This window comes from Stenella coeruleoalba (genome assembly GCF_951394435.1).
Source record: "Stenella coeruleoalba genome assembly, chromosome: 10".
In the NCBI taxonomy this organism is placed as follows: Eukaryota; Metazoa; Chordata; class Mammalia; order Artiodactyla; family Delphinidae; genus Stenella; species Stenella coeruleoalba.
In genome coordinates, this window is record NC_137156.1 from 26,531,309 (window position 1) to 26,558,509 (window position 27,201).

A 27,201-nucleotide genomic window follows, 5' to 3' on the forward strand; every position below is an offset into this window, starting at 1 on the left:
CAAGGCCCTACTGTATGGGACAGGGAACTATATTCAATGTCGTGTAATAACCTATGACGGAAAAGAATCTGAAAAAGTATATATGTATATATATATATAACTGAATCACTTTGCTGTATACCTGAAACATTGTAAATCAACTATACTTCAATTAAAAAAAAGTTTTTTAAAAGAGTGGGCCCTCAAAGGCCATAATGCCAGCACCTAGGGGCTTCATCCTCTTATCCTGCCTGGTTTAACCTGCCCTGGTGAAATGCTTGCATTATGGCTTCCTCAACCCGCCCCCCTTTCCTTTTCCTTCTCCCCCCTTCTCGGAGTTGGGGGTCCCTCAGATTCTGCTGACCTCGGGCTTTTCCTCACTCAGCACACTCTGCTGGGAACACTTAGTTAACCTCATGGCTTCCACAGTCCTCTTGCAGATGAAGCACAAATACCTTTAATTCTGACTTTCTCTCCCTTAATCCAGTCCAATGGTTTCCAACTGACCTGTCAAAGCATCGATTTGAACATCCTGAGACTCCTCAGGCTCAGCTTGTGCAAAGCTGAGGCCAGCTTCTCCTCGCTTGTGACTGTTCTTTCTCTGTTGTTCCATATACGTGTTTTTTTTTTAATTTTATTTATTTATTTATTTATGGCTGTGTTGGGTCTTCATTGCCGCACGTGAGCTTTTTCTAGTTGTGGAGAGCAGGGGCTACCCTTTGTGTGGTGCGCGGGCTTCTCATTGCGGTGGCTTCTCTTGTTGCGGAGCACGGGCTCTAGGCACGAGGGCTTCAGTAGTTGTGGCTTGCGGGCTGTAGAGCGCAGGCTCAGTAGCTGTGGCGCACGGGCTTAGTTGCCCCATGGCATGTGGGATCTTCCCAGACCAGGGCTCGAACCCACGTCTCCTGCATTGGCAGGCAGATTCTTAACCGCTGTGCCACCAGGGAACTCCCCATATATGTTTTTTAATGGTCCCACCATCATTTATGTCATTGTAGCCTAAAGATTTGACTCCTCCAACTCCTATACATCATATATTAAAGCAATCACCAAATCCAATTAATTAACCCGTACAATTGTCCCTGAAATAATTCACCTCTCTTTTATTCTTATCGCCACTATTCTTTGAGAAGGGGTTTGTTTTGTTTTGCTTTGTTTTTAACTGGGCTGTTCTAATAGTTTCTCAAGTGGTCTTCCTGATACCACTCTTTTTACCTTTTTTTTTCCTGCGGTACGCGGGCCTCTCACTGTTGTGGCCTCTCCCGTTGCGGAGCACAGGCTCTGGACGCGCAGGCTCAGCGGCCATGGCTCACGGGCCCAGCTGCTCCGCGGCATGTGGGATCTTCCCGGACCGGGGCACGAACCAGCGTCCCCTGCATCGGCAGGTGGACTCTCAACCACTGCGCCACCAGGGAAGCCCAAGATACCACTCTTTTTAAATCAAAACAATCTTTCACATTCCTGATGGTTCTCTCTTTAAAGACAGATTTGGTCCTGCTTAAAAAATTCCCATTGTTTGCAGAATAAAGTCACAATTCTTTAAAAAAATTTTTTCAGCTTTATTGAGGTATAATTGACAAATAAAATTGTAAGGTATTTATGATACACTGAAAGTCACAGTTCTTTATTATGGCATTTGAAACCTGTTACAACCTAGCTCCATCTTAAGCCTCCAAAATTCATCTCCCACCCTGCTCCTGCATTCTCTATCAGTAAGATCCTACCAGATAAAGGTCCAGCCCAAATGTCCTCTTCCCATTACCCCAGACAGAATTAAGTTACCTTTTCTTTGCACTCATAGGGTATGTATTTCAAGTTGTTCTTAGAGTCACCATCATCACACTGAATTGTAATGATGTCTCTGTCTCTTCTAATAGATTGTAAGCTCCAGCATACCTCTTGTTGCATAACCAGTGACAACAAGATTCAGTGACTTAAAACAGCAGATATTTATTAGCTCACAGCTGCTGTGTGTCAGGAATTCGGGAGTGGCTACCTGTCTGGCTCTGGCTAGGGGGTCTCTCATGAGGTTGCAGTCAAGAGGTCAGCAGGGCTGTGGTCATCTGAAAGCTTGACCGGGGCTGGAGGATCTGCTTCCAAAATGGCTCATGCAGAAGCCTGGCAAGTTAGCACTGGCTGTTGGCTGGAGGTCCTGGTTCCTGTCCATGTGGACCTCTCCCTAAAGCTGCTTGAGTATCCTCGCAACATGGCAGCCCACTTTCCCCAGAGCAAGTGATCAAGACAAGAGAGAAAGGAGAAAAACAAAATGCCTTTATGACATAGTCTTGGAAGTCACACACCATAACTTATTCTATTTGTTAAAAGTGAGCCACTAAATCCAGCCCACGCTCAAGGGGAAGAGGGGAATTAATTGCTATCTCTTGAAGGTTGGAATATCAAAGAACTTGAGGACATATTTTAAAACCACCAACAGGGGTTGTCCTATCTTTGTCTTCAGTAACTAGCACAGCATCTGGCACTTAGCAGGTGCTCAGTAGATGTTTCTAATGGAAAGATGTGTTGAAGGGGGAGATACTGGAGGCAGTGTAACCATGGGTAATTTGTGTGGGCCCCGTGAAGAGTGGTGGAGGTGAGAGTTGGTGGGAGAGATTCTGAGGTAAGAATTCATGGGACTCCATGACCGATTGCATGAGAGGGGTTGGGAAGAGATCCATTTGGGGTTGAAGGTCTTGAAACTAGGACTTAAGAGATGGTTGCGATGGATGAAGTAGGCATCTAGGACTTCCTCCTTGGGGTTTCAAGGTAATGAAATATTAAATCATACAGCTAAGAACCCCGTGTCTTTGGGGTTCTTTGGAAGGGTCTGGAGCTGGCGGTCATCAGTATGAGCCCTAAGTCATCCCCTTTATTTCATGTTTCTCATTTATAAATGTGGAGGTTCTAGTACCTAACTATGTCCCAGGACTTCCCAACTAAACTCTTAATGTTAAGGGGATAGCAACATCCCACCTTTTTCTTTTCTTTTTAGCATCCCACCTTTGCAAGAAATTCCCACCACCACATCCTCTACAAACGGTCATGTGGAAACACAAGGGAACTATTAGGTTGAACCATCTGAAATGCTAGTGTTCTAGTTTTGACCTATAAAGAAGTCAGTTTCATAGGGTTCAACCTAATAGATATGGCTGCAGTTTGAAGATTTGAACACCTTTTCACAGATGGAAAGTTGAGATGTTCCAGAGTTCTGGATCTTTCTATTCCTCAGGAGATTAAGGTCCAACTTTAAGAAAGGTCAGTCTTGAAGTTAAATTAGCTTTAGTCCGATATAGGCATTACTTGCTCATTTCCTTATGTCAGATAAAGGAATTAAAGACCAAAGACTAAATACTGGAGTCAAGAAACTTAAGATGGAAAATTTATCTCGGAACTCCAGATAAGTCCAGACTCAATCACATTTCATACACTGTGCCATTTCTAAGAAATTGTATTTACTTAGAAGTGAAATAGCTGTGGACCTAATAAAAAAGGGACTAGGAATTAAATAGTTCTTTTCTCATTTTGTACCTCTGGAAAGTGATTAGTTGACTCCTTCATTACTGGTAGGACTAAATCCAATATTTGCCAATTTAATTTATGAAAAATACCTTTTGTCCTCCATGAGTAGTTTTTTTTTCTTTAATTTATTTATTTTAGGCTACATTGGATCTTCGTCGCTGTGCACGGGCTTTCTCCAGTTGCGGAGAATGGGGGCCACTCTTCGTTCGGGCACTCAGGTCCTTCATTGCGGTGCCTTCTCTTGTTGCGGAGCACAGGCTCCAGGCTCCCGGGCTTCAGTAGTCGTGGCTCGGGAGCTCCAGAGTTCAGGCTCAGCAGCCGTGGCGCACGGGCCCAGGGCCCAGCTGTTCCGCGGGATCTTCCGGGACCAGGGCTCAAACGTGCGTCCCCTGAATTGGCAGGCGAATTCTCAACCACTGCACCACCAGGGAAGCCCTCCACGAGTACTTTTCAAACTTAATATTAAACAGAAACTTTCAATGAGAAAGTTCTTTTCTTCTTCAGTGTTTATTCTTCCACTTTTTCGGATCAATTAACATCGAAGGTAGACTTTGGGTAAAACGTGTAAAACTAATTTATAGTAGCACAAAGTTCTCAAAAGTTAAGAGAGCACAACTGCACCGATCCATCCATTCCCGCCCATTGGAAAGCAAGTTCCCCGAGGGCAGGGTCTTTGCTGCATATTCCTAGCAATCTGAACCGTGCCTAACCCTCTCTAGCTCTCAGTGAATACTTGGTTAACCGTCCATTCATTATCATCCGTGCAGGCCGCTGTGGCCAACGAGGATGCCGGCCAGCACCGAACCTGAGCGGCTCTCAGCCCCTCAAGGCCACAGCCCGCACCTCCGGAAGCACCGAGCTGAGCTGCCCACCCCGCGGCCAGCCCGCGGCCTCCGCGGCCCTTCCCTTCCCGCGGAGGAAGGAGCGGCCGCCGAGGAGTGGGAAACCCGGACCCACTTCCTGTCCGGGTAGGGCCTTGCGTCCTTGCGCTCCTCTGCCAGCTCCCGGCCGGGAGAACGCGGCGGGGCGCGAGCGCCGGGCAAGGGGAACCCAGCCTGGCGCACCGCCCTCCGGCCCCGCCCCGGCCCCGGCCCCGCCCCCTCGCGTCCCCGGCGGCGAAAGGGTTAACCGCGCGGGGGGCGGGGCCCGAGCGAGCCAGGCGCACCGAGTGCGGGCCGCGGGCGGCGAGGGGGCTGCGCCGGGGGCGGTTCCGGACGGCGGGGGCGGGGGCGGGCGGAGGAAGGGGGCGGGCCCCCGAAGTTGTTGGGCGCTGGGCTGGCGGCGGGAGGGCGAGAGGGCGGCGGGCCGGCGGGCGGAGTGGGCCTGGGCTCGAGAAGTTTGTGCGGCGGCTGGTGAGCGCCGGGTGCGGGCCCCGCCGGCCGTGCGCGCCCGCTGCCATGGCTTTCCGCCGGAGGACGAAAAGTTACCCGCTCTTCAGCCAGGAGTTCGTCATCCACAACCATGCGGACATCGGCTTCTGCCTGGTGCTCTGCGTCCTCATCGGGCTTATGTTCGAGGTGAGCGACAGCGGGGCGGTGAGCGCCCCTCTCGCGCGCCGCCCGGCGTCCCCCTGCGGGTCTCCGGGGTCCGCGTCTGCGCCTGGGCGCCCGGCCGCCGTGTCGGTCCCCCGCACCCCCGGCTTTGTGCACTGTGCGCCCCTCGGCCTCCTAGTCAGCCCAGACACCGCCGCCAGCTCCGCGCCGTGCCCGCCTGCCCTGCCGCCCTTTTGGGCACCTACCGTACCCTGCAGCTCTCCCTGCAGCCCCGAATCCTCAGCCTGGCCTCGAACCAACCGCAGAGCTGCCACCCGGCCCGCCCAGCGCGGGTTCCTTTTTGGTGTCCGGGAGCCAAGCCCGGAGACTCCCAGACCCGCAGTCATTGCACAACTCCCCTTCCCAAGCCGTGGCTGCTAGCTCCTCTGGGCTTTTCCAGTGGGAGGGACCCCTGCCCTTTACCTCCTCCCACTTGATTTTCGGGGTCTTTTGCATCCTCCGCTCTGGGCCAGACTCGGGGTGTTCACGTGTGGCCCTGACCCCATCCCAGCAGTGCACTTCTGCCGTCCTCCCGCCACCCTCCCCACCCCCCCCCTTTTTTTTTTACTCTTGCCCAAAAGGCCAGTTTTCATAAACCCTGTTTCACTCTGTGAACTGTTCATTCAGATCCAGCTGTGGTGGACCCAGAGCTTCTCCTGTGACAGGAGCAAGGCGTGGGCCAGGGATACCCTCTGCTTTTAGGGGAAAGGTGATTCTCTCAAAGCTATTCGGGTAGGGGGAGACCACGGGGTCCTGCTCAGGACAGCTGGGGCAGGCCTCATAGAGCAGGGAGTTTTAGTAAGCCCGAATGGGGTCAGAATCCAAGGGGGCTGATGGGAAGGATTCCCTACTCCCGACAGCCAGAAAAATGTGATATTCACAAGTAGGGAGAACTGGCAAACGCTGAGTATAGGACTTGCTGTGGTCTGTCTTGTCTCAAGGGTCAGATACGTGAGTGACACTTCGTGGGCAGCTTATCTGCATTCTCAGGAATGGGTTAGGAAGCTGTAACTCTCTATAAATTGCCTTGAAGATGGAAGATTCCCGGCGTGGCTAATCACCTCTTCTGTGTGCCTCTGTCTCTGGGTTCCCTATCTCCTCTCTAAGGATGACAAGGGCCCTGCTTGGTCAGCGAAGCTGCCCTCAAGCTGGGGACATTCTTGTGGCGGCCGAGTCAGCGTTGGATGTCTGCATGTGTCCTTGGCTGGGCTTCAGGGTCTGCAGGCCTCCTTTACTCCTTCCACCCACCCCGACAGCTCTCGTGATGTATCGGCGGCGAGGGCTTTGTCAAGCCAGGGTGGTCCCCGTGTCACGGTCCCTGCTCTGTCACTAATTTGACGAAATAAAAAACAGATGCAGCCTCAGTTTCCCCATCATTACAGATGAGTAAAACCTGTCTTCCTCACAGGGTTATTGTGAGGTTTAATTGAGATCATGTGAGCAGCAAAAGCCATAACAGGTTCTACCAATGTGAAATCAGGTCCTTTGCTCCTGAAACCCTGTTATTGTTGATCATAATAGCTTAGCGGGACAGGAGAAAATTTGTTTGGTCCAGCCAGTGCTCTCAGTGTCTCCTTGCTGTCCTCCATTCTAAGAGGCCTCCCAGTGCCTTGTCACCAGACTTGGAGGGTGTGGTTGGAAAGACACGTGACAGCTGTAGCCCTCACAGCCAGCGACGTCTCTTGCATAGCCTGGTGGGTCTCTCTGCTGTGTGTCTGGCACTCATTAAGGATGGTGGCTCTACCTGCTTTTACCTTTGCTCAAAGAGAGCTGCCGAGTATTTGAGCTCGGTACCTCCTTCCCTCGCTGCCTCTGGTCTGGTGGAAAGTCCTGTTGGTTAAACCTGGCCGTCCATGGGAGGTGGAAAGTGCAAGGAGCCCTTAATTCCAGTACATGACAAGAGGAAGGCCCAGGGTGGGAAAAAACCCCGAAAAAACTGCCCTGCCCTCCTCCCCCTTTTGGGATTGGACTGGGGAGTGTGGAAAGGGCCAGGGCTGAAATGCCTGCCTCACGGCTCCCTGTCCCACCACCCTCTTCTGGTAGAACCTTCGCCCCACGGCATCTGTACGTACAGGACAGGTTGTCTCCTCAGGAAGGTGCACTGGAGGTACGTTGTGGGTCGGTGCAGGCTGGTCTGGGAGGAGGAGGGCCGTGTCCAGACCTCCCTTATGAATCACGTGTGTTCTGCTGCCCTAGGCACACAGTAGGTCTTCATTGTCTGTACCTACCAACTGACTCTCCACAGAGACAGGTATCTGCGGGGGGGACTCAGATTTCTGGAACTCTGCTCTCCCTACCAGATGAGAGCAGGACCTCAGAGAAACACATGTGGGCATCCTCACAGTTGGGGTAAACCAGCCAGGGACTTACAAGCTATCACTCAGGGTCATCTGGGTTCTTCCCTGGAGGGGTGGTGTGTATGTGTGTGTGTATCTAGGGATGCAGATGGTGGGGGGCAGGCCAGCACTTAACACGACTCACTTTTTCTTAGGAGTGAGGACAGAAGGAGATGGAAAGGGGAGGGGAAGGCAGGGAGAGAGGACGGCAGGCTTTGGGGTTTCTAACTTGGGCAGGGCTAGGATGCCTTCATTCAGAAGCTGAATCAGGAAAACTCAATTATAATTCTTCCCACAAAGAGCGAGTCTCCTGGCTACTTCTCCCTCTGGGGTCCCCTGCCTAGCCTCTGCCAATGAGCTGGGGCCCTCTCCCCCCCACCCCAGCCAGCCACAGCCTGGCCCTTGCATCTTAACTGGTCTCCACTTCTTCCCTGCCTCGCCCCTTCCCCAACTCACTGGTCAGCTTACCAGCGTTCAGAGGGGCTTTCGTTCCCCCGCAGGAACCCCAGGACTTTAGTTCTGTCCCCTGGGAGATGATGACTCCAAGTTCCTTCCCTTGGGATCACTTCCTTTGGGGAACACACATGAAAGGGTTGCCCTCCCACCTCTGTGTGGTTCAGTTTTGAACCCTCCTGAGGTTCCTTCTCCCATTTCCGAGGCCAGGGGCAGGCTCTTCCCCCTGAGCCCAGGTTTTCTTTCCATCCTGCGGGCTGTTTGGAATAGAGCTGTTCTGTGCAGCCACAGCACTTGGCTAAAAAATGTCAGGAATGTGGAGCTTTATTTTCCCCCCTCCTTCCCTTCCAGCTTTCTCTTTCTTGACTCTGCTGGGGAGAGGTGGTGCAAGGGGGATTTCTACTCCACACTTTGGTCCTTCAGGCCTGTCTGAGGTGGAGCCCGGCCGGAGCGGCCTTCAGGGTGTGGGCAGCCAGTGGGGTGTGTGTCAGATTTGAAAGCCGCCTCCCCTCTCCTTTCCCTTTCCAATGTCCTGTTCCTTTGGTGCCACAGTGCCACGTTTCAAACTGAAACAGGCAGGGGGAAGAGAGAGGAAAAGGCGCTCATTAGCGAGAACAGAGAATGAGAACAAGGGGGCACATCCAGCAGAGAGGAAGCCACTTGTACGTTACCTACAAAATGTCATTTCGAGACAGACTTTTTCTGTTTGTTGCAAAGCTCATTTGCAGGCGCTGCTGGCTCTGCAGCACGGAAATGGTTCTGAAATTCTGGGCCCGTCACTTGGAGGTTGGGTTCCTGTTTGGTCTGTGATGACTTTAAGAATTTAGGGCCCAGAGAACTTTGGGGGTAGTGGTTGGTGTTTGCTTTTTGATTGTTTTGGAGGCAGATGTGGTGGAGCCACCTTTTCTCCAGGAACTGCCTTCTTCCCGGTTGCTGACACCACGGTCAGCTTGTCGGGGTGATGTGTTTGCAGTGTGCACGGTGGGAGCCCGTTGTGTCACGACCTGGCAGGACACGGGTTCCGTGGCACCAGTGCACATCCTCCCAGGCATCCCTGCAGACATCACAACCTGAAGGGAGGCTGCTGGTCCTGCCCCTTAGCATTAGTGCTGTAAGACAGCTCTGCTTACATTCTGTTATTACAAAGAGCCGTGCACAGGGCACAGATGTACATCTGAGGGCAGATGTCGCTTTTACTTTAATTCCTAATCGCTTTTGAAGATGTTCTTCTGCCAGCTGTTACAGTTCCTGACTTACGCATCTTCCTCTCCAGCCTCTGACGTGGCTCATCAGTGGCGTTCTGGAGAAATGAGTCAGGGGAAGCCGAGAAGGGCCACTTAGTCTCTTAGGTGCCCTTGTTCTGTGGTTGGGATTTTTACCCGCATTTCAGTGATCTGAACAAAAGAGCAGAGATTTGGAACTAGTGTACCTCCTGGTCCAGCCTCAAGTGTAAGTAACCCTGTCCTGTGGGATGTAAGGGCACCTCGGTGATCCCCGTTTCTTCTTTTGGCAAAAATGTGACATCCAGAAAGGTGGTGTTTATCAGTGAGTGAGTTTTTAACCCTCACAGCACGATGAAGGTACAGGTGTCCCGCACTGGGCCTGGCACACGGGCGCTTAATTGCTGGTCTCAGCAGCCACGCTGGTGGCCCCTGTTATTGGCGTCATTGCTGGGTGTGTGAGAACACCTTCCGCCATCAGCCTGGCTTGAATTTCAGTTTAGATAGGACCTGATTTTTCCATGAGACCTTTCCCCCAAGTTCTCCAGTGCCAGCTGTCTGCTCCAAAGCGGGCGATCACTCTGCCCTGGGTGCCTCTTTCCCCTGCTCCACAGAGAACATCTGTTGTCCCTGTGCCATCCATCTTATTGGAAGGTGGGCTGGGGGTGCTGGAGGGTCTCAGAGCTGCCGCTGTCAGCTGCCCCGCCCGCTCCGTCGGTGCCACTTTCCTCTTGCTCCCTCTGTTGTCTGCACCCTCGGCCGCTGCTTCCTGGGGGCACTGTCCGGCCTGGTCTAGTCCTGCCTGTTTGCAGAGTCGCATGTGTTGCTATGGAGAAAACTTCACTCTGGCAGGCATGAGCTCCTTTCTGATCTGCTTCGTCGTGGGCAGGGGCCCCAGAAATCAGTCTGTGGCAGAGCTGATATATCTCCCGTTCCCACCCTGATAAATGCCTAAGCTGGAGGGTTGATAAGAGCGGATTAGAGTTCCCAAACTCCAGAAGTGCTTTCTAATCAGCCAGAGTGCTATTAGCAAGCTTTGGTGGGAAACTTTACTGATACGATCTCTTAACCTTTTCATCCAGCACTGTGTATCTGGTGTCCATTGGTACCTAATGGTTAAAGAAAAGGGGGCAAAAAAAGGGAAAAGAAAACAGTAAAGCTACTACCACGGCTCCTGACACAGCCCGTCTCGTTTCCCGAGCAGACCTTTGTCTCTCACACAGCCTGTTGCTTTGCCTTGACTTACCTCAATGTCTCACGTGTCCCCAGTGGAAGGAAACCCAGCCCAGCTTAGTCACCACTGGTTAACATTGGGAGTTGACGTTGCAGTTTGAAGAGCTCTGCAGGCAGGTCTCCTGGACAGTGTAGGTTCACACAGCTTTCCTGCGTGAAGGAGCGGAGCCCGATTGGGAGTGGGGGATGGGGAGGCCCCTGGAGGGAACTTGGGGGCACGCAGGGTTAGGTGAGCCGCTGCTCTGTGGCTCTCCGCCCGAGCCACGTTGCCTCTTGACAGCTCCCCTCATCTGTCTCGAGGGGTTGGCAGCATTTTGCGTCTGCGAAATGCTTTACTAGCCTCACCCTGTAATCTGGATGGTTTATGGGGGTTGTCATACCCATCCAGAGCCTGGCTTCTAGAGGAGAGACTTGGCCAGGGACCATCCGCTCCGAGTTAAGAGTTGGAGCCAAAACAAGAAGTCAGCCACGTCTGGCTCGCATTTAGAGCTCAGCCCCGATGCTTCCACCAATGGGGCGTCTACAGAACGTAGCCACAGGCCGCTTTAGTTTTCTCTGTCTGAGTGGAATCTGTTTATTACCTGGAAGTAATGTCTGCGGGTCACTGTTCCACTTGGAGGCTTTTCTGTCTGGAAGAGTCGTTGCCATTTGCAGTGACTCCCTGAAAGGCTCCAGAGAGTGACCCAAACGTGTGTATCACGTGTGACCGTGGGCGAGTGGGCAGAGGCTTTACCTCCTGTTAAAGTCACTGTCTGCTGTTAGCCCACATCTGTGTGGAGTTGCTGCTTCTGCCTGCTGTATCCTCATTGCCCGTCTCATCAAGTGAATATCATGGCCATAGCTCAAGGGCACATCTTTTCTTCACGTTTTACAAGTCTAAGGGCTAAAGGGAAACCTAGATGTCATCTACTATGTTTACAGAAGAGGGAAATAAGACCCCAGAGGTTGGGTGATTTGCCCAGGGCAGCAGAGTGAATTTCTGGTAAACTTGGGGCTTGAACCCACGTCATCTGACTCAAGCCCAGTGCATTTTTACACATCTGCTCACTGGCTTTCCCGACGCTGCCTTTGAATGCCGTTGTGTGTGCAGAAGCCTCGAAATTGACAGATTCTTCCTAAATGTGCTGCGTTTGTGGACTGGGTGCCTGTGCACTGGGTGCTTGTGTGGAGCTCTGGGAATGCAGAGGAACCAGGTGGGGTCCCTGTCTTCAAGGAGGTCACGATGTGGTAGCTTAAAGCTGATAGACTGTTTGTGGATAGAAGTGAGGTCTTGAACTTGATGAAAGTGGCAGGTGCAACTTACAGATCATTGGGCCTCACCCTCAAGCCATTGCCGTTGGTGGAGGGGGGAGTTTATTGAATAGAGACCCAACACGCTGAGTGGTCAGCAGGCAGAAGACAAGCACGGCGGTGACTCCTGGGTATCTCGTGTGTCACAGCCTTGCAGATGAGTGAACTGACCAAAGGCAGTGAGTGTGTATGTGTGTGCAAGGTGTGATTTCTGGCACTCGGAGGCCTTCATTGATTGGAACCTTGCTTGAGGTTCAGAGAACTCTTCCATAGGGTTTCTTAAGATTTCCAACATCAAACCCCAGCGGGATCTGTGATGTGCCTTTTGGGTTAGTGGGGGTGAGAGTCGCACCTGAGGTGAGAAAGGACATCATCCTCAGAGCCTCAGTTGTCCTGCCTTTGAAGAGGGTTTCTTAATAAAGCTCCTTAAGTTTTAAGGACAGAGCATCATTAGTTTAATCAGTTTGTTCTTTCGATTTTATCATAAAGGCGCAGATACTCTCTGTTTTCACGGAGAACTTTAAAAAGAGACTTTTTAATGATGAAGACTTCCGTGGCTCTGGGGAGGGAGAAGGATGTGCCTCCCTATGGGCAAAGCGTGGGGACGTAACATATAGCAACATGCCTATTCCTGCTCTGTTAACCTCTGCCCTCTTGCTTTGAGGAAAGCCCGCGACCTCACTGGTTAGTTAACAAGTGTTTCTGGTCTGTTGTGCATGCCCAAGCGCAGTGCTGGCATCTTCGAAAAGATAGCATTGAGGGTCAGTGAGAACGTGGCTTTGGGGTGAGAGGTGACAGGGGATGTATTATCAGCTCCTTTCCTGAAGGTTAAGGGCAGTCTGGGCGCTCCTGACCTGGAGGAGCGATCCCAGGATAGGCAGGCCTTCGCTCCGTGATTCCCGGAGTCCTGCGGGAAGTCGCGGCGTCCCTTCACGATGCCCTGCAGAGAAGGATCTCCTCTCCGAGGGACTTCTTCCTCGGGACTTGGGACGGGATGGGGCTTTTCAGACCCAACGCTTCTGGAGTTCAGAGTGTTTGGTTTGCTCTCTGACTTTGTACCGGGTCAGCTTTTGACCTCGATGGGCAGGGAATAACTTGTTTGTATGCTGGTTGGAAGAGGGGGTGGAGGTGGAAAGGAATGAGGGATCGCTGATTTTTTCTTTTCTGTAATTGCAGTTTGGTCTCTGGTTTGGCGTGACGTGCGGGCACGAGCTCCTCTTCCAGGGTCCCCGCGACAGAGCCCGGGCAGGGAGCTGTGCGGTGGAGGGGTGAGGACTGGACCCCGGGGCCTCTGCCCCTAAGTAGCTGTGCGGTCCCTTCTCCAGTCTGGGCCCTGCTGCTTCCTGGGAGTGTCAGTTGCTCTGCGTCTCAGTCATGTCTTCCTAAGATGCTGATGCAGAACAGGGCTGGGACATACGGGTGACACTCCAGTTGAAGGAGCACCTTCCCCACAGCCACACGGATTCAGGGTTAATGAGAAAAACGCCCTCCACTACCTTCTGAAGTTGAGGTAGTGGTCTCAACTTCTGCTTTTGGTTTCATTTCTTATTTGAGTTGAAATCTAGCCTGAATTTGGGTTTGACATGTCATGGAGCTTAGTGGAACCGGTGGTGAGGGAGGAGAAAACCCATATGTTAGAAAGGAATCACCAGGGATGGGAGAGGGGGTGGGCTCTGTCTGTGACTTTGGAGTCAGAGGCCATGTGGCCCCTCCCAGGCTGACAGGGGACCCGGGAAGAGCTAGAAGAGGTCTCTGTCCTGGGCAGCACGGCCAGCGCCTGCCCTGCCCGCTCAGCGTTCGTCGCGCTGGTGCTCAGGGTGGTCCGGGGCCCTGGCTGGAGCGTGTGTGCACGTTCAGGGACCCGCTCGTTCCCGCCACCCCTCACGCCCCTAGGGGCCGGTTTATTTCAGTCAGTAGGGTGAGCCTAGAGTGTGAAACGCCCCCCAACCCCGCACCTACAGCAGCGTGCTTAAGGCGTTGCCCAGCCAGCTGATAACACTCCCACTCCATCTGCAAGGCCTGCAGCTCCTCTACCCACGGGCATGCTTTCTGCCTCGAAATTATGAGAGGGAATTAACACCAGTACTGGAGGGGGAGAGATGTGAGGAGATGCATCAGCACTTAGTGACATCCTCCTGAAGCCTAGTTTCAAGTAGGAATTATCTGCTATGGTTAACGTTTGAAATGTCACAGTTTTGGACTCACCAAATGTAGGCCTCACCTGTGCCATCCAATAGGCAGCCACAAGCCACACCTGGCTATTTATTTATTTAGATTAATTAATTTTTGGCTGCAGTGGGTCTTCGTTGCGGCGAGCAGGGGCTACTCTTCATTGCAGTGCGCGGGCTTCTCATTGCGGTGGCTTCTCTCATTGTGGAGCACGGGCTCTAGGCATGCCGGCTTCAGTAGTTGTGGCACATGGGCTTAGTTGCTCCGCGGCATGTGGGATCTTCCCGGACCAGGGCTTGAGCCCCTGTCCCCTACATTGCCAGGCGGATTCTTAACCACTGCGCCACCAGGGAAGCCCACACCTGGCTATTTAAACATAAGCTCGTCAAGACGAAATGAAACGAAAGATTCAGTTCCTCAGTCACACCGGCCACATTTCAAGTCCCCAGTAGCGCTGAGATGGAACATTTTGATCATCACAGAAAGTACTGTTGGACAGCACTGGTCTCCACGTCGCTTCCCGAGAGTTTGGTTTTCGTTTGTGTAGTAATAGGTAATGAGGGGTCCTTGTGGTGCGGTTCTGTTAGGGACTGTTAGAGGCATGGATTATAGGGCTGAGGTTGTGGGCCTGGAGCCACATGGCCTGGGTCTGAATTCTGGTTTTCCATGTCCAAGCAGTGTCATCTTGGTAAATTATTTAATCTCTCTGTGCCCTAGTTTCCCCATCAGTTAAATGGGGATAATACTATGTCTGAGAGTCGTTGGGAGGATTAGAAACATCAACACAAAATACGAAATTTAATACAGACACAGCGCTCAGAAGACGGCCTGTTGCAGGGTGAGAGCCCAGTGCGTGTTCCCCATCGTTCCTGTTACACTCGGGAGGTGTTGGAGCGATGCCTCGACCGTGTGGGGCTCCCTCAGCATTCGGAACGCAGCTGGGAACGGGATGCATGGGGAGGTCAGCCCTGTGCCCTGTCCTGTGACCTCCACACCGGGCGAGTCACTCAGGCCCTTGCTGACAGCCACCTGCACTCACTTTACGTACAGTTACAGCAAGCTTGGGTATCTGGTCCAAGGTTACAGAAGAAAGAATACGTTAAGATGGGAGCAGTGGCTGGGGCAGGTGGGTGGTGGTGGCCGACAGCTTGAGACTTTCTCCCGGAGGCAGTGGGGGTCTTTGAAGAGCTTCGGGAGTACAGTGATGTGAGGCTGTGTCCCCTGTTCCGGAGGTACATGGAGGTGAGATTGGAGGTGAGTCTGGTGAGGAGGCTGTGGCACTGACCCCCAGGAGAACTCCCCCAAACCCCCGACACAATTTCAGTCTCCACCCCAACTGAGAAGTATGCCCCGGGACCCACACACCTGAACTCCCTGGTGTCCACTCGGTGTGGCAGGCACGCTGTGCGACCCGGCAGTTGTGAGGGTCAGACTAGGGCGGGGGTGAGGGGCAGGGAGGGGGGAGGGCTCCGCCTGGGAGCCGCTGTACCCCGAGGCTGCCCGGTGCGGGGCTGTCCTTGAACTCCCGTGTCTCTGTGCCACTGTGTGGTGCCGGCTTCGCGTGGCTTTATCACCAAAGTGTCCTTCAGACTTATTCAAACAGTATGTTTTGCATCTAATGTGATTTCTGATTTTTTAAGAAGTCGGGCCTCAGCCAGGTGGAACGTCTCCCCCCCGCCGCCCGCTTTTATCTTTCGGCTGCATAAGCCGTGAAGAGGCTTACGCTCAAGTATGGCGGCCTGACCCGAGGAAGCCGGGTTTGTTCCGGTGTCAGAGGATGCGGAGGGCGGGGGGGCTCCTCTGGGGAGGTTTCCTAGGGATGGGCGGGAATGGGGCTGCAGGGGGTTGACTGGGGACAGAGGAGGGAGTCTTGGCCTGTGTGCAGCTCCGTTCACAGAGTTGCTGCCCTCGCTGTACGTGAGGGGCTGCCCGCGCTCTGCCAGGCGGTGCTGACACGTGTCAGTCGTCGTTCTTTGACGTGTGCTGGACAAGGTGAGGGCTGCCTGGTCTGCCACGTGCCTTCCATCTCTGAGCTGGTGCCAGGCCCCTGGGAACAGAAGGAGGAGATTTGCCCCTTGTCTGATTTCTCGCCCCCTGGTGGAACCCTGGGAGGCTTCTTCCCGAGGCCTGGGGGTGATCACCCCCAGTGCCTGTAGTTTACGTGGTGTGCAGAGGAGGGAAATGCTTCAAAGCAAGCGCATGTGTCAGAGCAGACCGCCGCGGTCACTGCTCCCTTGGCCTCGCCCCCGCATCTGGTCACTAACTCCCACCAGCTTGACCTTCTGCGCTGCTCTGTGTACCCGCTCGAGCGCCGCTCTTCGGCCTTGGCTCAGACCCTGGGCCTCTCTCACCTGAACAGTGACAGTGAGTCCTACGTTGGTCCTCAGCCTGTTGTCTGGCCTCCCCTCTGGCCCCTCCTCCACGGAGCTTCCGCTGATGTCCTCAGACTCGGAGCTGGGCCTGGGTCTCCCTCCCTTACAGCCCTTTGGTGGTGCCCACCCGAAGTCTGGGCTGCTCGGCATGGCATTCAAGGCTCCCCTGGAGTCTGAGCAGCCTTTGTCCTCCACGCTCGGCCCGCCCCTGCCCTGACCCCTTGTCACAAACCATCTAGTGGTTCCTGAACACTTTTCTTTCATGCCTCCCATTTGCTTATGCACCCTTCCCCCATCTTCCCTCTCCCCCTTTCATTGGACTGACTCGCGCTTCTCCCTTGATGCCCACCTCCTGTATTGCACTGGCACCACCTGCTCAGACGCTCTCCTGGCCCCTAACAGAGTTCACACTTCCTTGCCACCTGCCTCTGTATTTCTCTCGTTTATTCATTGAGCCCGACTCGCATTGAGCATTTGCTCTCTGCCACGCACTGTTCTTGGGGCCAGGGTCACAGATGACGAGGCAAAGATGCTGCCGTCACAGAGCCCGGAGTCCTCTGGGAGGGGGCGGTATCGTCGGTGCTCTCATGTGCACGGGTACAGTGTGAGTCAGAGGAGGGCGCAGAAGCCCCCGGAGGGTTGGGGACAGTTCACTGTAGACAGGAGAAGTTTGCGCTGGGCCTGGAGGCCTGAGGGATGCTGGCCGGGCAGATGGGCTGGGGAGAGGGTGTTCCAGGCAGAGGAGGGACCTGTGTAAAGGCCAGAGAGGTAAGGGGGTGGAAAGTGGCTCTGTGTTGCCAAAGCTGGGGAGGTGCTTCAGGAAGGAAGTTATGGAAGATGCGTCTGGACTGGCAGGCAGGGCCGCGGAGGCCCAAAGTTTGGATTTGCTCCCTGGCTTAGGTAATAGGGAGCCACTGCAGATTCCTGAGCACGGGAGTGACTCCATCAGAGTTGTACCAGGAGAGTCACAGGCAGAAGGGAAAAGACTGGCTCCTTGCACTTGCTATGAGTGCCCCCCGGAGGGAAGGGTTGCTTCACATTTTCTCGGTGTCCCCCACCCCTCTGTGCCTGACATGTAGCTGGCGTGAAACGATCAAGGCTGGGCCAGCGCACACACAGGGGAGTGCGTCTTGAGCTGCCTTTCTGCTGCTGCTGGTGGTCGTTTGCAGCCTTTCCATCCACGCTTTCTTCTCTGGGTTCTCAGCTGCTCCTGAGCTCACTAGGAATGCTGGCTACTTTAGCGTGTGCGTACAGACGGAGAACCTAGAATCCTGGCCTTTTAAAGCTTAAAAAAAGAATGTTTTTGAATAGGTGATATTTGGCAATACAGTCACATTGTTCAAAAATCAAAAACATGTAAGAAGAATAGATTGAGAAATGTCCCTCCCCTACCTCTTCCCATCCAGCTCCCTTCCCCTGCCCCCAGGTAACCACTTTTATTAATTTTTGCATATCCTTCTTAGGTTTTCTGGAAAGTCCCCTTTGCCCTGGGTGGGGTAGTTGCTGCTGCCTCAGCGCTCCGGCCCCTGTGCCCCCCCCATCTCGGCCCTTACTGCCCCACCTCCACCGTCTGGGACAAGCAGCTATAAATATATGATAGATTTTCCACATACACACATGTATATATGTATGTGTATGTTATATGTGTATGTATGTATATGTGTGTGTATACACATACATACGTATATATAGAGAGAGGTATATGTATACGTATTCCTGCCTCCTTTCTTACATGCCTTGCCTTTTTCTGCTTGCACAATATCCCTGAGATCTTTCCATGTCAGCACACAGAGAATTTCCTCATTTGTGTCCAGGGTTGCTTAGTCTTCCATTGTATAGATTCTCTGTACTTCATTTAACCAGTCCCCTTTAGATGGACACTTGGGTGGTTTCCAGTCTTTTGCTCTTATAAACAATGCTGCAGTGAATATCTTAGTACGCACATCATTTGGTACCTATACAGGCATATCTTGTAGCATATTTTCCCGGAAGTGGCATGATTGGTTCCAAGCATAAGTTCATTTGTATTTTTGATAGATATTGACAGATTTGTCCTTGTCCTTTTAAAATACCATGTTCAAACCAAGGAATCAGTTAGCCGTGGCCTATTTATCCTATAGCCGTGAAAATACACGTTATATACTAAAAGCTGTGCCAGTGTCTGCATAGATCTGGTTCCCTGTTGTATTCTCAGCATCTAGCCCGATGCCTGGTACATAACAGGAGTCAAGTACTTGTTGGATCTTTAAATTACATCATTTGGCACGTTTGAGTAACGAGGCCCTTCCCTATTGGTTATCTTTCAGCCCCGCTGTGAGGTTTCTCTCGCCTCTGTCCCTTCATACAAATTCTTCCCTTAGGACACTCTGGCTTTGCATTTGGTCAGCTGGTCCTCGATCCTCAGGCCACAGCCCCCTTTTTGTGGAAAGCCCCCCCTTTGCCCTGGGCAGGGTCGTTGCTCCTGCCTCAGCGCTTCATCCCCTGCGCCCCCCCATCTTGGCCCTTACTGCCCCACCTCCACCGTATGGGACCTCATCACTAGGGCAGGAGAAGGGCTTGCTCACCGCGTGTCTCCAGCACCCGGCCCAGCACTTGGCGTTCCAGTGGTTTGCACGTCGTATTCTTTCAGTAAAGAAGTGGTAAAGTAGAATCACCTACTGATAACCAGTTTTGAAAGAATCTTTTTTGCATATTTAATGGAGATATAATTTGTATACTATAAAATTCAGCATTTTAAAGTGTATAGTTCAGTGGTTTTTTTGGTATATTCACCATGTTTTGCAACGATCACCGTTATCGAATTCTACGTTTCCATCAGCCCCCAAACAAAGCAGTTAGCAGTCACTTCCCATTGGTCTTACCCCAGCCATGAATCTACTTTCTTTCTCTTTGGATTTGCCTGTTCTGGACGTTTCATGTAAGTGGAATCATACAACATGTAGCCCTTGACTGCCTTCTTCCACTTAGCCTAACGTTTTCAAGGTTCATCCATGTAGTAGTGTGTATCAGAGCTCATTCTTTTTGACGGCTGAGTAATATTCCACTGTGTGCAAATGCTGCATTTCCTTTATCCCTTCGTCAGTTGGTGGACATTTGGGCTGTTTGCATCACATCACATGAATAATGCTGCCATGGACATTTGTGTACAAGTTTTTGTGTGGACATAATATTTTCAGTCTTCTTGGGTATATACCTAGGAGTGGAATTGCTGGGTCATCAAATAATTTTAATATGGGAAAGCAGCCGGCATGGAAACTATATTGAACTATTTGTCTTTTTGGTCTGAGAGTTAAATCTCAGGGCCAGCACTGCAAATATTGCCCACTACTATCCAGGCTTCACACAGCAGCGCTGGCTTTTGAAATTTATATTAGGTGGACTGCATCCCAGTGACCATCTGCGACCCAGAGGCAAATACTTTTGGAGTTTACACAGTAGGATTTACTGAATTCTCACCATGTGCACAGTGCCACCTCTATGAAGATGCGGAAATAGAGGGCACAGATCTTGCCCCAAAGTCATCATTCATTTGAAACAACCTAAGTATCCGTTTATATTGAACCAGTTAAGTAAATTATAGTATAGCCGTATGCTGGAATACTCTATAGCTGTTGAAGAGAGAATAAGGTCAATTTTTATGTATTGACATGGACTGATATCTGAGGAAAAAAACAGATTAGTATACAGAGCATGAGTCCATTTTAATAAAGAAATTATGTTTATATATGCAAAATCTGGAAAGATCACAGCAGACTGTCAACATTGATTGTCTCCAGGAGGTAGTTTATGGAAGACTTTAGCTTTCAATGTTATATCTTTCCCTTAAAAATTTTTTTTCACAGTAGGTAAAAAAGTAGCTTTTACTTATTTTTATTTAAAATTTATTTTATTTTTATTTATTTTATTTTTTAATGCATTGGGTCTTTGTTGCTGCGCGCGGGCTTTCTCAAGTTGCGGCGAGCAGGGGCTACTCTTCATTGCGGTGCGTGGGCTTCTCGTTGTGGTAGCTTCTCTTGTTGTGGAGCACGGGCTCTAGGCCCGCGGGCTTCAGTAGTTGTGGCTCGCAGGCTCTTGAGCGCAGGCTCAGTAGTTGTGGCTCACGGGCTTTAGAGCATGGGCTCAGTAGCTGTGGCGCACGGGCTTAGTTGCTCTGCGGCATGTGGGATCTTCCTGGACCAGGGCTCAAACCTGTATCCCCTGCATTGGCAGGCAGATTCTTAACCACTGCGCCACCAGGGAAGCCCCGTTTGTAGCTTTTAAATTCATTTAACCCCCCCCATTATGTTTTGGAAAAAAAGGAACTTGACATAAGATTTCTTCTATCTGAATCACTAGATACCAATGTAGGATATAATACTAGACATCAGTGTATGCCTAAACGCCAGATACATTTGTGGTGAATATAGTGGTCTTCCACACCGCGTAAGCCTGGAGGTGAGAACGCTTTTAGATTCCCGCAAGGGAAGCTTCATAAGAGAAGAGTGGGACTTGGCTTGGGCCTTATAGGATGCTGACATTCATATAGCACTTTACAGTGTTTAGGGTCAAAGAATGAAGTGTGTTGAGTGCTGACCTTGTGCCGAGCACTGCAGTGAGCGCTTTCCCTGTATCCTGTCATCCCACCCTCACTGTCACCCCTGGGGTGGGTACCGTGACTGCTCCCATAGTACAGTGAGAGAACTGAGGTCTAGAAAGACCAGGGAACCTGACCAAGCTTCCATTGGTCAAGAGGCCAGAGACAGAATTCACAGCCCACTTGTCTGATTTCAGAGCCCGAGTCCTTACTCCATTCTAAAGGGAAAAAGACTGAGGCTGAGAGAATTCAAATAACTGCCGGCCATCACACAGGTAGTAAACCGGGGAGCCAGGTCTGCGCTTACCGATATTCCGAATAATCCGTCACGTCTGTGACACTGATGTTTCCTGTTATGAGTTCCAGGCTGTTGAAATCCCCAGGGGTGGTAACAGGAGGCTGTAAGGTTCTGGGTCACAGAGGTACGTGAAACTCTTCCTTCCAGGCCCCCTTCCTTGGAGATTCATACACCACATATACTTATTAAAGAAGCAGAACCTCTCAGACCTATCGGCCATCTCTTTCCAGTAGGATTTAGTAACATCCACAGATCTGCTCTGTGGAACGCCACCCTTCCATCCTATAGGGAGATGGGAGTGAGGGAGGTTTGTGGACAGCTTTCTCTCTCCCGTCACAGGTGAGAGTGCCACCTCTAAGGTCTGCGGTTGGCAGGCTGTGAGGAAGAGTCCAAATTCTTGGGTGGATTTGGGGCCTCCTCGCTAATGCTTTAGGACACCAGGAAGGACCTACTGAGTGTCGTATTTGACATCTGTTTGTGACATTTTGTTTCAATGAATCATGATTCACCATTGATAACAGTTACCTAATTAAACCCACCCCATACTTCTTAAACTCCAATTATTCAACCCACACAATGCCAGATTTCATACAATGAGTATTAGAAGTATCTGAGTGCCACCACTGTTTTTTTTCTGTAATACGTGCTATTATCGTTTTCTTTAAATTGTGGTAAAATATATATAACATAAAAGTGTCTTACCATTTTAAAAGGTTTTAATTATATTTAATTGAATGAAAAATTCTTTAAATTCTGTAGTGCTTTACAATATTCAGAAGTTTCACACTCATGATTTCATATAACCCCATAATAACCTTTTTCCCCCTACTCCTATATTACCAATTTTCAAGTGTACAGTTCGGTAGCGTTAAGGACATTCACATTGTTGTACAACCACCACCAGAACTCTTTGAAATTTATTCCCTAAATATTTATTGAGCGCCTGCTAATTGAAGGTGCCTGGGACCTGGAGATGGTTGAGACAGGCTCCGTGCTTGGGCTCAGGCAGGGAAGGGGTAAGAAAACCAGTGGTTACCGTTCAGTGTGGCCATAGTCATGAGGGGCTCTGTACAGGTTGAATCCTTGCGGGGCTCTGTGCCTGGGGATGGGGCCACGTTTCCACCTCGTGCTGCAGGGCTCCCTCCCTCCTGGCTTCCTATTGGCTCCGTGCTGGTTGGTTCTCACCCCATCACTCCCTGGAGTGGTGGTACTACCTCTGCTCCCTAGAGCCCGGGGAAGAGTCGGGGATTGTGCCTGTGTGAGAGCCAAGCCCTAGAGCCACGCGGCCTGGATGGGGCGGGTGGGAGAAGGGCGCTGCCGCCCAAGCCAGAGCTCTACCAAACCCCCAGTCAACGGTTTGCCCAAATACCGTATCCTAGCCCTTCCACCCGGCACGTTTAAGTTAAATAGACTGTGTTTCAGCTTGCAAGCTCTGCTGCCTCCAGGAATGACCTCTGTGATTAGTCATGAGTGCCTTCGCTCCACTTTACTGCTAAAAAATGACCATGGTGACGTGGCCGAAGTCCCAGACGAGGGGCACGTGTAAACTAAACTAAATAGATCGGAGAGGACTGGCTCTAGGGCGCATTTGGGTTTGTGCATTTCCATGGTGACCTCCTGGAAGTGAAAGGCAGTGGTGGATTTCTTGTATAGGTTTATTACGATGGTTCGCTCCCAGGCTCTCCTCCCCCTGGAAAACAGACTGCAGGTGTGAGGCTTGGCTGCCCTCGACGTCTGGGTGGGCACCCCGATTCCCAATGTCACGTTGCTAGATCGTGCCGGGCTTGTAAATACCATGAAGTGTGTACAGGTTGGGGGTGCAGGCTTTGCGTTCACATTGACTGGTCCTTTACCAGCTCCCACACTTCGCTAGATAATTTAAGTTACTCAACTGTACCCCATTTTTTTGGTCAGTAAAATGGGAATGAAAGTAATTGTGCCTACCTCATTGAGTTTTTGGAAGGATCAAGTGAGCTAATAGTGCCTGTACATACAGTGTTTTTTTTACAGAGCTTGATATCAAGTAAGGACTCCATCGATGATTGTTGTTCGTGAATATTAATTAATTCCATGACCATCGCAGCCGTCATTAGGCAGCTACTTTTCTGTGCCTCTCATTTTCATGTTACAGTTATATATAGTCCTGGTGCATCCATGCCACACCAGACACGCCATGTGCGCTCAAACGCTGCTTCCAGGGCCACCAGGACTGCTGAGAAATGTGGACGTGGAGTCCATTTGCTGAGGGTTTCTCCTGGGTGGGCTCTGAGCCCCCAGCCCGTGGTTCAGTGGGCTCCCTCAAGTGCTCAAGCCTCAGAATTACCCCTCACCTCTTCCCCTTCTTCTCAAAGATCATACGGCTTCAGACCACGGTCTCCTTTTCCCCTTGGGAAGAAAACTGTGAGGTCCAATGAAGTGGAGATCAGCTGCTTGAAATATTTTATACTAAGGTGTGACCTATCATAGCATTTTTTAAGATAATGAGGCGTTTGCGTTTTACGAGCTATTTTTTTTTTTTTTTTTTTTTTTTTTTTGGCTGTACGCGGGCCTCTCACTGTTGCGGCCTCTCCCATTGCGGAGCACGGGCTCGGGACGCGCAGGCTCCGGACGCGCAGGCTCAGCGGCCATGGCTCACGGGCCCAGCTGCTCTGCGGCATGTGGGATCTTCCCAGACCGGGTCACGAACCCGTGTCGCCTGCATCGGCAGGCGGACTCCCAACCACTGCACCACCAGGGAAGCCCTACGAGCTATTTTTGTTGAACGACTTTCTTTGCTGTTTGAATACCACTTTTATAAACATTTCTTCGCGCTCTCCCACTTAGCACAGTTGGTTTAATTATGCCTGGACACTATGGTTTTTCATGATTGTAATAAAAATGCACAGACCAAATTCTGACCTTTCCCCCACTCAATGGTATATCCAAATATTTTGAGACATTAGCATTTTTAAAAGATGAGCTTGTTCCTAAATGCCTACCAGCAAGGGATTGGTTAGATCAGTTGAAAATGGTGACATAAAAATATATGCAGTGTCACAGAAGGATTTCCATAATGTATGGGTGTGTGGGTTTTTTTTTTTTGCTTTTTTTTTTAAGCAGGTTATAGAATGTCATGTCAGTGTGGTCCTCTCTAAAAGTTTGGATTTGTTTTATTTTTATAAAAAGACAGCTGTAAGGATAATGATCAAAATATAGTCAGTGGTTTTGTTTTCTACGTGTGGTAGAATTTCAAGTAATTTTAATTTTTTTCCCACGCTCGTATCTATCATACATGTATATATTTTCAACGAAATATATATCGTTTTGCTAATCAGAAAAGGCACATTAAGGCTGTTATCATTTTGTAGATGGAAAGAAGGAAAGTTTGGATTGGTGCAGTGCCTGTTGCTTGGAGAGCAGGAAAGGCGAATGGAGAAATGGGAGAGAGGCTGGAGGTGGAATTGGGGTGTGTGTGTGAGGGGGAAGCTGGAGGAGGGTGTCCGCAGAGTAGCCAGGGGATGCTGTAAAGATACGCTCGTGCCTGGATCTTAGAGATGTCATTCCCACCTGCTATAAATAAACATCTGCTTTTCAGAAGCCTTTTGAAGAGTGGCTCAGAGGGTGAAATGGGGGTATTTTAAACCGTTCAGAGAAGCATCTACAAACGCATTAAGAAAAACACAAGTCGGGATTGACCAGAAGTGGAAATGAAACTTCTCAGTTCCAGTTATTAACTGAACAAGTCACATGAATGAAAAGGCCTGTGGTGAAAATTTAAGCTTTTAAAAACAGCAGTTGAAAAGTTCAAGTTTAAACCCTAACCCGCAGGGCAGCCCATTGTTGCCCAGCGTGGGCCTGTGGAAAGGGGCCGCCTGGTCCGCTTTTTGGGTGAGACCCACTCGCTTTGGTTTCCTAAGCACCTCCCCACCCTTCCAGGGTTGCAGAAGGTGGACAGGTGGTGGGGGGCAGGGCAGGATGGTAACACCTCGGGGGAGGGGTTCTGGGAAGTTATGGGACTTGACTGCCTTGAAGATTCTTTGGACAGCCTCTCCTCAGTGCTCATAGCCCGGGGCTGCTGAGTCCTCTTCCCTGCCCAGGGGTGCACTCACCTGCTACCTGGTGGAAGGGGAGCTGTTGGTGGTGGTGGCCTTATCAACACATTATTTGTTAAACCTGATTATGTAGAGGGGGTGGTGGGAGAAGCCTTGGGGCTTTCAGTGGTTTCCCATGGAAAAGACGCACAGAAAATGATAAATGACAAAGCATTGATAACAAATTAGAAGAAAAATGGCTAATTGTTACTTAGTGAATGTGTGGTGTGCCCCGCCTTGTGATAGATCTGACCTTCTAATTGCACTAATCCCCCTAACAGTTCTCTTTAATAGATCCTGTTATCTCTGCCTACACAGAGCAAGCCGAACAGCTCCATCTGAGTTGCTGAGGGCAGAGCTGGGATTTAACACAGTCTCTCTGAATTCAGAGCCCAGGCTCTTCACTAGGCCTGGCAGTGCGGGCTTCCGGGGTGACGGAAGGAAGCAGCACGGACGGCAGGGTGGGCAGAAGGCTTCCAGAGGAGGTGAGGCCAGAGCTGGCCCTCAAAGGGAAGTCGAGGCAGAGACACAAATGGAAGGCAGAACAGAGGGCTGGCGTTCTGGGCAAGAGAAGGCGTTCAGAGAACCGAAGAAAGCAGTTAAATAGAGGAAATGCTACAAAAGTTCCTGGGGCCGGGTAGTTTTGGGAAATGTGAGGCTAAACAGATTTATTTACCGCAGGACTTGTCAGAGCCTTTAATGTAGTAGTAAGCAGTAAGGCGTCTTGTATACCTGCACCAAACATATTTGTTGACCTTGGAGAGTATTTCATGGAGTAATATTCTAGAATATTTTTTAGGACATCTGGGGCTGTTGTGCTGAGTTTGGGGAGTTGTGATAATCAAGGGTGGAAAGGGAAGGAGGTTCAGGATTGTCAGATTGAAGGGTTAGACATTATCTTGAAAGCAGAAGGGAGCTTGGAAGGGGGTTTATATTGTTCATATTATATATAGCGTGGCTGTTCTATCTAGGATGGTGGGAGGAGAGGGAGGAAGGTTGAGTCCTAAGGGAGAGAATCCAGTTAGAAGCCTCTTCTGTAGGCTGGTGAGAGATGAGGGTGTGACTGGAAATAATGGATTTAATAACATAATAAAGGAAAAAGCCAGCAGGTGGCTGTAAGGGACGGTGGGACTCCTTGCCTGCAGCCTGGGACATGGGCAGATATAGGGATGTCTCTTGGGTACCAGCTTTTGGAATAAAGATGCATAGCTTGATTTTTGGCATGCCGAATGGAGTTGGTGTGATGTTTAGGTAAAGATGCAGGAATGTCCCCCAGCAGAAGATCTGAGTAGGAAAAGTAGATTTGAGTGTCACTGGAATAGAGGTGGTCACTGGGGCAGGATTTCTAAGGGAGAAGGGCCAAGCCTTGAACCCTGTACCTTGTGGGGGGGTGGGGGTGAATCTCTGTCCTGGAAGCATCTGTGTGTGAAGGAATCCGAGGGAGCAAAGGGACTTCAGAGAACACCCTTTAAAAGAGGAGATGGGGCTTCCCTGGTGGCGCAGTGGTTGAGAGTCTGCCTGCCGATGCAGGGGACACCGGTTCGTGCCTCGGTCCGGGAAGATCCCACATGCCGCGGAGCGGCTGGGCCTGTGAGCCATAGCCGCTGAGCCTGCGCGTCCGGAGCCTGTGCTCCACAAGGGGAGAGGCCACAACAGTGAGAGGCCTGCGTACTGCAAAAAAAAAAAAAAAAAAAGGAGCCCCCCCCAAGGCCTTGTGAGCGGGGTAGTAGCCTGAGGCTCACATCTGGTTTGTGGCTGAGCTCCTAGGAACAGCCCCCCGCCCTGTGCTGTTTTCCTTCTGTTCTGCAGGGCCACCTGCTTCCTCTTCTTGGTGGTGTGTATTGCGTTGTGGTGACATGTTTGCAGGTGCTTCAGGAGGGCTGCGGGTGGCTTCCTTGCAGGTGTGGCCACCGGTATCCACCAGGACTTTGGACTTGGGTCACTTCTTGTCCCCCGCACGCTCCCCCTGGGCAGCAGAAGGGAGTGAGGTTCTGGTGGGTTTGTGGTCTCGTCCAGTGGCCCGTCTCCTCCAAATCCTTGTCTTCTGGACTTCGCATGGGGGCGGCTGAAGCCTCTGTCTTTAAGGCTGGAGATGGGCTGGCCGCTGGGACTGCGGACTCTCTGTGCCCTGCCTGCCTGGCCTCGGGCTGGGGCCCAGTG

General features: G+C 51.2%; 1 protein-coding gene across 2 annotated transcripts in view; it reads left to right on the top strand.

Annotated features, from left to right (window-relative positions):
- Positions 1 to 4,204: 4,204 nt before the first annotated feature.
- The window catches only part of TRAM2 (translocation associated membrane protein 2), a 76,240-nt gene continuing 53,243 nt past the window's right edge, over positions 4,205 to 27,201 (top strand). For both annotated transcript variants that reach the window (XM_079934437.1, XM_079934438.1), the window contains exon 1: positions 4,205 to 5,012. In XM_079934437.1, the coding sequence (XP_079790563.1) occupies positions 4,893 to 5,012 (120 nt within the window). In that variant the 5' untranslated portion in view covers positions 4,205 to 4,892. The remainder of the gene's footprint in view (positions 5,013 to 27,201) is intronic.